A 9787-nucleotide genomic window follows, 5' to 3' on the forward strand; every position below is an offset into this window, starting at 1 on the left:
AAAATATTGTTTTATAAGGAATTTGACCCCTTTCTTCAAAATTTGAGAAAGTAAAAACAAATCCACCTGTCAAACAAACATCTCAGAAATATGCTACTTAGACTCATCTGATCTTTAACTGCTCCATCCGATCCAAATTATTTTTGTCAATTAATTTGGTTCGGAGGTAGTACTTTATTTATATAGAGGGGTGATCTTTTGATAGAACGCAAAAAGTAGGTAAATAAGTTTTAAATGTACGGTTATGGAGGGGATCTTATTTTAGAGCCAAAGGGGAAATATCCAGCCGTCACAAGAAAAGTCACACACGATCAGATCAAGTCATGTTCACTTGTTAACCAAAAGCCAACACATCTAGGTCACCGCTTGCAAGAATAGATCCATATAAGCAGAAAAGCAAAGGAAGAAGCGCCCATTCCTTTTTGGGAAGGTTCTCACAGCAGATTAGAGGAATCACCAATCCAGGGGAAGTAGGAGGAGGAGGAGGAGGAGATGGAGGAGAGGGGGAAGGTGGTGTGCATGGCGAAGCTGGCCGAGCAGGCGGGGAGATACGATGGTATGGCGGAGAGATCCCTCGCTTGGTTTGTTTGCGCTTGCTCCTTGGCCCTGCTTATGTGCACTGTTTTTGTTCTCGGTGCTTTGCATTTCGGGTCGATCGCTGACAAATTCTTGTGGGAATGGAGGGGGGAAGTTGGGGGTTCTTGGTTCCTGTGCCCGCTGGAACCTTTGCCCTGCGATTCCTTGTTCGATTTGCTTAGTTTCTCGAGCAGTAGCCTGCAGACCATGTCGGCCATTTTTTTTTTTCATTTCTGCTGTCCATGTGCAAAATGAGCAGTTGATCGCAAACGTTGTGTGGTGATTATTATTCCGGGCTGATTTTGTTTTTGGTGATTTTAGGGCCGTCTAGCTGCCCCAGTTTGATAGGAATCATTTTTCATGATTATTTGGGCCCGATCTTGGCAAATTTGAGTGCTTGATGGTTGTGGGGGTCTGATTCTATACTTTGAGGGGCCCTGACCATGAGTTGCTTCCTGCTGTTTCATGATGTTCCACTGAGAAAAAGAAGGATCTTCGGATCATCGACGATGCATTCCATGTTTGAACTATTGAACTTCCCTAGTGTGGAAGATGTGGAACTGTGTATTCCATGTTTGTAATAGTGTAAAAGGTTGTGTTTTTTCTTTTATGGTTGGACTGGATTGATCTTGACGCTGATGTATATTGATTTTTTTTGGCAATTTGGTCACCATTAAATGCTTATGTCTTCTAACTTCCGAGTCCTATATGCAAAGTAGTACTAAGTCACCATCACATTGTGTTGTGCAGGGACCTCTTTACCCTTCCAGTTCATTTTGTTGACAACTTGACATAGCATCTAAAACTGGGTCTTGGCATGAGATATAGGAAACCTCCCTAATTGATTGACCTAATTTATGTGATGAAATCATGAGCATTGTTCTAGCATTATAGGCTTCCACATTCCCTGATTTCTCGCAGATGGTGGTAGACAACATCATGTTCCCCCTTTGCTTGCAACTCTTGTTAACATGTGACTCCTGGCTCTCAGAAACTATTTTTTTTTCTTTCAGTAAGGTGATAGCCCCGCCGTTGCATCGGTTGATGCTCCCAGAAACTAGTTTGTGGGTGCTATGCAGTTATTCTTCTGGTTTGGATGTCTCGTTTTGGGAGAACTTTCTTGTCCGCCTTTTCTATACACAACTTTTGAAGTAATTCATACAGCCAGTTGGGCTGGAAAAGAATTGCTTTTGAATTCTGTTTGTTCCTCCAAAATCTAACAGATAACTTTCATAACTCTTGAGTTTCCATGAAGTTAGTATCAACTCTTAATTCATGGTTGTTCCTGCAGATATGGTGGATTTTATGAAGAAGCTTGCTAGGATGGATGTGGATATGAGCGTTGAAGAGAGGCATTTATTTTCAGTTGGTTTTAAGAATACAATTGGTGCAAGGAGGGCATCATGGAGAATCCTTTCTTCACTTGAGCAAAAGGTGGCAGCGGGTGAGCAGGCTGGCCGGATGATAAGTGTCTACAGAACGAAAGTTGAGGATGAACTAAGGATGGTTTGCAATGAAATATTGTCAATCATCGCTATTCATTGCCTTCCCTTGGCTAATGCGGGTGAAAACGTTGTGTTCTTTCATAAAATGTATGTGCAGGTTCATAAATTTAGCTCTTCTTTTCACAATCGTCTATTGCTTCTCTATGTTGGTCTATTTTCTGGTCATTACATTCAGAGTTCACATGATACTTATATATCCATGTTTTCCTTATCCGGTTTGTACATGCCTAACTTTAAAATTCCAATTATTGACAGGAAAGGTGACTACTACCGTTACCTGGCTGAATTTAGCACTGGGGTTGAAAAGAAGTCTGCTGCTGACCAATCACTCATGGCCTATCAGGTGTGAAACCTTTCAACACGTACACATGTTCTAACTTACTTCTGGTTCTAAGGCTCGCATTCCACCTCTGACAATCTTCTAGCAAATGTTGCTGCAGCATGCCATGGTTGTTGCCTCCACCGAGCTTTCGCCTGCTCATCCAATCAGGCTTGGCCTTGCGCTCAATTTCTCAGTGTTCTTTTATGACATAATGAACTGTCATCAGAGGTCATTCACCCTTAAATGACTCCTTTCGCCCTTTGTTCTGATGTTTTGTAGTTTAAAATAGATATCGTAATTCATCATGCTTCTCTTTTTAAAATAAATAAATAAAATGGGCAGACCTACCAGGAGGCTACTAAGTTCAGATGAACCCATCACATCTTGTAGCCACTTCGTTTAGTAGGTTATATGTTTGCTGTAATCTTCTCCAAATGTAGAGAATCATGATTCCTCAAAATCTTTATTTTTAGAAAATGGAAGCTTTATTACCCCTGGCCTCTGCATCTGAAGATGCATATAGCCAACCTTATTAACTATATTGATACTTATAATTTACATAGTTAAATCCCATAAATGCAATGTTAAATAGTTAAATCCCATAAATGCAATGTTAAATAGTTAAATCCATTGACAGTTTGACCCCATTATCGAAACTTTTCTGGGTTTCCCCTTGGTTTAGAAGATACGGAGATGAATATACATTATTCGTGATTCTGCATTTGGTACCATGGCAGCTTGCTTGTCATCCCAGCATGCTAGTTTGCACAGGTCTTCGAAAAAAATGAAAGTGGCAACCTTACTCTGGGTGTTCATGTTTGTTTCTCTTCTCAGAGCTTGCCAAGTTGCAAAACAAGCATTTGATGAGGCTACTACTGAGATTAATTCCGCTGGTATGGATGGCAACAACGATAGCACACTAATGATGCAGCTTCTGAACGACAACCTAGCATTGTGGAAGTCAGAACTAACTGAAGGTAAAGCCATCAAAACTTTTTCGCAGGAATCTACTACTTTACCCCTTGTTGCTCTATAGCGGCTATAATGAGCTTAAATTGTCACATCTTACATTGTTAGGTAAAAATATGATGAATCAGTCATTGGTATAGGGGATCGATTAATCAATGGATAGCTAGTCAGGCATGGGTGTGCGCCTCCGCGGCGAGGCTGCTAGGGTCATGTGTCTCTAGAAGGATGGGAATTTACGCTAGATGGTCTGCACTGCCTCGCTCGTTTATTGTTGGGCTGGCCGGTGTCCAGCTCCAAAACTTACCGGTGCCTAGCCCAAAAATCTGGACTATATAAGGCACGCACGAATTTTATTCGGGGTGTAGTGACATCGGATGACCTAACATAGGTTGGATGACCTAACATAGGTCCACCCTGCATCCCTTCCAGGTAAACACCATGAACTTGGAGGGGAAGAAAATGTTAGTTCGGCTTAACATAGCTGAATCTGCTAATAAAGATAATGTGGTTATTGGTGAACCCGGGAAAAGCTAAGAGGGCGACGAGGTCTTGGGAAGAGAGATTGTGCTTGATAAGCAATTCGATGGCAAGGCGACATTGAAGATCACCATCAAGAATCCTACACGGGGAGGGGGGGGGCAACCACAAGTGCAAGAGAATACACGTGATAAATTTATGAAGCCCAAGAGTTCATAAGTTGGCAAGTAGAGAACGAATGAAGCCAAGTGCTAGCGGATCAAGCCAACTTTTGATATGTTGCTGTTCAAATATGCCAATCAAGCGGCTGGTTCTAGCTCTAACTGACCATCGCATTGTAAGCATTCAAGATCACCTCCGAAGCAAAGAAATTAGCATCACACAAGGCCATACGGGTCACGGGTACCGGTACCATGGATGGCGCCAACCCCCTATGTGCCATATTACATGGGAGGCTTCAATGGAGGATGGGGGCAGCCCCCAATGGCTCCTTTGCTTTTCATCCAGGGTGGGCAGCAGCTAGGAGGCATGCTCCTGAGAGGCTTTCTTATCCTACACGAGGCCGTTTAAGCCATGGTGCTAATTGGCCAACACAAACTTCTCCAAGCAAGGTCAACAAGCAAGTGTGGCGTGCTAATCGCCAAATGCTGAATTTTCATAACCTGATAAGCAAAAGGAGATCAAAAGGAGAATTTTCATAACCTGACAAGTGCAAGAGAATACACGTGATAAATTTATGAAGCCCAAGAGTTCATAAGTTGGCAAGTAGAGAACGAATGAAGCCAAGTGCTAGCGGATCAAGCCAACTTTTGATATGTTGCTGTCCAAATATGCCAATCAAGCGGCTGGTTCTAGCTCTAACTGACCATCGCATTGTAAGCATTCAAGATCACCTCCGAAGCAAAGAAATTAGCATCACACAAGGCCATACGGGTCACGGGTACCGGTACCATGGATGGCGCCAACCCCCTATGTGCCATATTACATGGGAGGCTTCAATGGAGGATGGGGGCAGCCCCCAATGGCTCCTTTGCTTTTCATCCAGGGTGGGCAGCAGCTAGGAGGCATGCTCCTGAGAGGCTTTCTTATCCTACACGAGGCCGTTTAAGCCATGGTGCTAATTGGCCAACACAAACTTCTCCAAGCAAGGTCAACAAGCAAGTGTGGCGTGCTAATCGCCAAATGCTGAATTTTCATAACCTGATAAGCAAAAGGAGATCAAAGAGTCGATTGCTATTGGGTAATCCGGCTAATTCTAACGGTAATATAGTTGTTGTTCAGCAGGGTCCCATGGCTATTGATCATGAAGCTAGCACAAGCAAGGCCAAACATGGGGATCCCAAATATACCCAACCTAAGTGGTGCCCTCCCGGCTTAAGTAAGCCTATGAAAAGGATATTGCAGTGAATGAGGAACCACGAGAAGGGGGAGCACGAAGTGGAGAAGCAAAGGGACGGATCATTCGGTAAAATTTGGCCCATGGCATCTGCAGACGTGTTGAGGCCTAAAAAAATAGATAACGCAACAGCTTCCATATTAATTACAGCGGCACCTACACCATCAAAGGAGGAGGATGCGACCCCTATTACATCGCCCATGCTACCTATTACCCCCCCTTCACTTGAAGAGATTTAAAAGCCAATATACACAATGGGAGATGAAGATGAGATGGTGGATTATGAATCTATGCCATTTCGGGAGCATATGGATATTAATATTTCGCCGCCGAATTTCATGCTATAATGAAGGTGAGGTGGCCCAGCTGAATTTTGGTCCTAAGAATGCCATCTTTGAGAAGCCAAAAGAACCGGTGAAACACTTGATGCCATTGTACCTAAAAGGTCATATGAATGGACTGCTGGTTGCTAGGATGCTTGTTGATGGTGGTGCTTTGGTTAATCTTATGCCTTATTCGGTCTTCAAGAATTGGGATTGCATGATGATGCGTTGATGAAGACCAATGCGGTGCTTAATTGTTTTGAGGGCAAAGAAATGATAGAGGCCAAAGGTGTAATGTGCATGGAACTCACCACTGGAAGCAAAACTTTGAACACCACATTCTTTGTCGCGAGGTGCAAAGTAACTACAATATTATATTAGGCCGCGATTGGGTCGCCAATCAATGCGTGCCATGTACCATGCATCAATTCTTAATACAATGGGTCGATGATGAAGCAGAAGTCATTCGCGCGGATAATTCGGCTTGTGTTGCTTTGGCCGATGCATCGGTGGATTGGAATCATCTTGATGCTACGTGCTTAATGGGACGCAACCTCTCGCAGTTTGGCTTCCTTAGTGCTACGAGGAACGGGTATGTGCCCATCTCTTTAAAGACGATTGGTGGTAATCAGCTCCAGGGTATGATGTAAGCAAAATTTAGAAACCTAAACAGGCAATGGCCGATATATAATTATTGCCCTAAGCATAAACATGGCTAATATAGATTTATCACCCTAAGCACATAAAAATGGCTGATGGGGTGTTGACATCGTCCTTAGAACAAAAACAGTGCAAGTTACTTTTTGGCACGCTAGCATTGCCAATAAACAGGGAGGCATGTGTTGCCACCAGATTTGGGCAGCCAAAACAGTACACTGTTGCTCTGCAGCAGCAGGATCTGAAGATGGCCGGACTGTCCGACGAAATTCAGGCCGGACTGACCGTCTGTACCCAGGCAGTGGCCGGACAGTCCCGGCAATGTCCGGCCAAAACATCATGCCTTTTCAGATTCAGCAGTTAAAAAGAGTCAAAACGCCCTCAATATGATCTCGAATAAAAAAACGTTCAACATGAAAGTTCATCTCATCGAAACGGATAAATTTACTTTTGGGGCCATCTCCATCCGAGGTCATATGTGAGTTCTGGAGCTGGAAAATCATGATGCTGTCCGCAGACCTAGAGATGGCCGGACAGTGGCCAAATTTGGGGTGGACACCCACGGGCGATTCCGAGTTAGGTCAAATTTTGGCTCTTTGGACAGGAACTGGAGCCATTTTTTTGTGTGGGAAATCCAGCCGTGTCATATATAGATGAGAGGTGATAGCCGGTTGGATAACAACACATTGCAAACTCATCTACTACTTTTTACCCTACTTTTTACATCTCTCTGACGTTCTTGCTTCCTTTTTCTTCGTGTTGGAGGGCAACGATCCTCAAGGCTCTAGGGGCGGTTGGACTGACCTAGGGCAGCCCATAGCCGCCACACTCCCAGACAGGGTCCCTCCCTGGCGTTTGGGGTTTCAGACTCAAAAGTTCTCACCGGCATGTCTTGCCTATCGTGCTCCCGGCATGGCCCCTCCGGCGATGTTGTCTTGTGTATCGTGCTCGAGGCCAGGGGTACATGGTGACATGTTTGGTTAGTTTTATCATCCTGTCCAACAGTGTTCAGTGCGTCTCAAGAAGCCAGTACTTCCCATGTTTTGTTTTGCCACTCTAGCTAACCAAACCATTGCTCCTAATATGTTGCATGAAAAGATCCTTCTGCACCAGAAATTATGCCGTATATGACAAATTGATAGTTACTTGCAAGTTACCTAGATCCTTAATAGTTGGTTCAAGTTTGATCATCGGAGTTACTAAAAATGTATCGAGAGAATTGTACTTGAGATGCTGATGTTGATTCCTCCGTTTTGCTGGTGTCAGAAATATTCACCAACATTAATCTTTCTATGGTCAATGTCTAGTCTTTGACAGTAACGAGTCCATGACCACAATTCTGGAGCCATGTCTCCGATTTAACGCTTGACAATCAAAATCATGGTCTCTTTTATTTTGGCAGGTGAAACCTCGAAGGATAGCGACATCGATATGGAGGTAACATGCTCATTCCTGTGACATCCATTTGGACCCTTAGAAAAATTATATGCATTTGAAAGGTTTGTAAGTATGGTGGGGAACATAAATGATCCATTGCAGGAAATAATAATATCTAGAACCTCACATATAGTGATATTTCCAGTTTAAAAAACATGGATCTTATACCACAGTAAAACTTTCATAGTACGATACTTATCTGCAGCGAAGTCATGAACTGATGCACATCTGAAAAGTATCCACTTACAGTTACAGATACTTGATTTGAACATGAAACTTATCGGCCAGCTATTGAAACTAAAATTGTGGAAACAGAGGTACAATTAATGTTAATATAGTCGTGGTGAATCATCAAAGAAGCATTCTGCCTCTGTTCTGTTGATGTAATTAATGAACTCTCTGGAATATACTCCCCCTTCCGTGATGTAGCGCGTATAGATTTTTTGAAAAGTCAAACTTTGACCAAGTTTATAGAGAAAGCTATTTATATCTACAATACCAAATATATAAAATATGAAACTGTATCTTATGATGGATCTAATGATATATGGTTGGCATTCTAGGTGTAAATGTTTTTCTCCTTTGGTTTGTGAGGTTTGACTTTTCAAAAATTCTATATGCATTACATTATGGAACGGAGGGGGTAGATAGTATGCACTTTAGCTCATGTGTAAATCTGTTGTGACAAGTTATCTGCAAGTCCTTGTTTATCTCAAAACTGCAATATGTCTACGAGCAAGCAGAAGTAGGATACCTGCAAATTCGTCTGATCACACTATGTCTGATCACTATGCTGATGCTGACATGTTGCTAGATCCTGTTGGTTTTGTGACAATGCGCTGATGCAATTTTCTGACATTTTAGGAGGGATAACTGGAATGTGCTGAAGGCTCCCCTGCATGCATGTGTGCAAAATGACCAGAACATAATGGTACCAAACCTGCTGGACACTGTTGGTTTTTGTGACAATGCGCTGATACAATTTTCCGACATTTTAGCAGGGATAACTGGAATGTGCTTCAAGGCTCCCTCCCTAGCACGTATGTGTGTGAAATAACCAGAACATAGTGCTACCATTGAAATCGCCCCAAAGTGCCTTGCCTACTGTGCAGCTTGTTAGTAGTTCTGGGGTCCTCGCTTGGTGTTTTCCTAGGCTTTCCACAGTATGGATTGGTAACCATGTGCCCAGCTTTGCTCATGTTTTGAGAGCTTGGAGCAGTGACCATCCATCTTTGATGCTTTTGTTTCTAGTTTTCCTCCATGCGTATTAAGCGTTGCTGTATACTGGCGAGCTATATGTAACTAGTAGTATCTCAGCTATCAATGACGAAAAACTGTCATTTTTTTCATTTGAAATGCTTCAGCCAACTTTTAGATGAGTTTGAAATCTTGTGGAAAGTGTATGTTTGGTTAGAGCATCTACAACCGGACTCTCAAACCCTCCTAGACGTCCAGGCGGACAACTTGGTCATCGTCTGGACTGGAAAATGCCACCCAATAGGACTGTCACACCCTAGCTAGTTCATGCATTAGAGTGTTGCATCATGTCTATTTTTCTCAACAGAAATTTGAAATGGGGATGACAGAACCCCTAGCCCCCTCTGAAACTAACTAGGGTTTACTAAAAACATTTTCAATGAATTTGAAATGGCCTTCTAAAATGTCCATTATTTTTGTCTTGGTTCAGAACCTCTGCCAAAAGTGATGCACAACTTTCTAGGTCATCCTAAGGTTTTTGAATTAAATCATAAGTATTTGAATTTGGGCATTTAAAATTTATAAAAATATTTTAATGCTCAAATAAACCCAAACTAAAATGTTCCTTGCTGGAAATATTCCAACTAAGGACCACATGCAGTTTGGTGAATTTTGGAGTTGCCTAGGTATTTTTAGAAATTCAACAAACTTACAGAATAAAAACAGAAACAGAAAAAAAGGGGAAAGACTTACCTGGCGCCACCTAGAGGCCCACCTGCCGGCCCAGCCCAGCCACCGCTCCAGCGAGCTGCTTGGCTTGGCCAGGCAGGCAGGCAGGTGCTCGACGGCGGCCGCAGCGTGCGCCACGCAGCTGCCCGTCGCCCTGCTTCCCCCTCTCGCCCCCCTGTGACCTTGGATGAGCTCCACG

General features: G+C 43.1%; 1 protein-coding gene across 7 annotated transcripts; it reads left to right on the forward strand.

Moving 5' to 3' along the window:
* Nucleotides 1-274: 274 nt before the first annotated feature.
* On the forward strand, nt 275-9011 carry LOC123091852 (putative 14-3-3-like protein GF14-H). Of its 7 annotated transcripts, none has more exons than XR_006443601.1 (8): nt 275-556; nt 1868-2168; nt 2337-2424; nt 2507-2631; nt 3238-3380; nt 7628-7662; nt 8527-8593; nt 8661-9011. XR_006443601.1 is itself a non-coding variant. In XM_044513450.1 (7 exons), exons 1-7 carry the CDS (start codon nt 493-495, stop codon nt 8533-8535), a joined length of 765 nt encoding a protein of 254 aa, XP_044369385.1. In that variant the 5' UTR covers nt 275-492; the 3' UTR covers nt 8536-9011. The 7 variants fall into 7 exon arrangements, 3 of the variants coding, with proteins under 3 accessions (XP_044369385.1, XP_044369386.1, XP_044369387.1); XR_006443602.1 differs by having other exon boundaries at nt 8664-9011; XR_006443603.1 differs by having other exon boundaries at nt 2522-2631.
* Nucleotides 9012-9787: the final 776 nt, after the last annotated feature.

Source organism: Triticum aestivum, chromosome 4B (genome assembly GCF_018294505.1).
Source record: "Triticum aestivum cultivar Chinese Spring chromosome 4B, IWGSC CS RefSeq v2.1, whole genome shotgun sequence".
NCBI lineage: Eukaryota > Viridiplantae > Streptophyta > Magnoliopsida > Poales > Poaceae > Triticum > Triticum aestivum.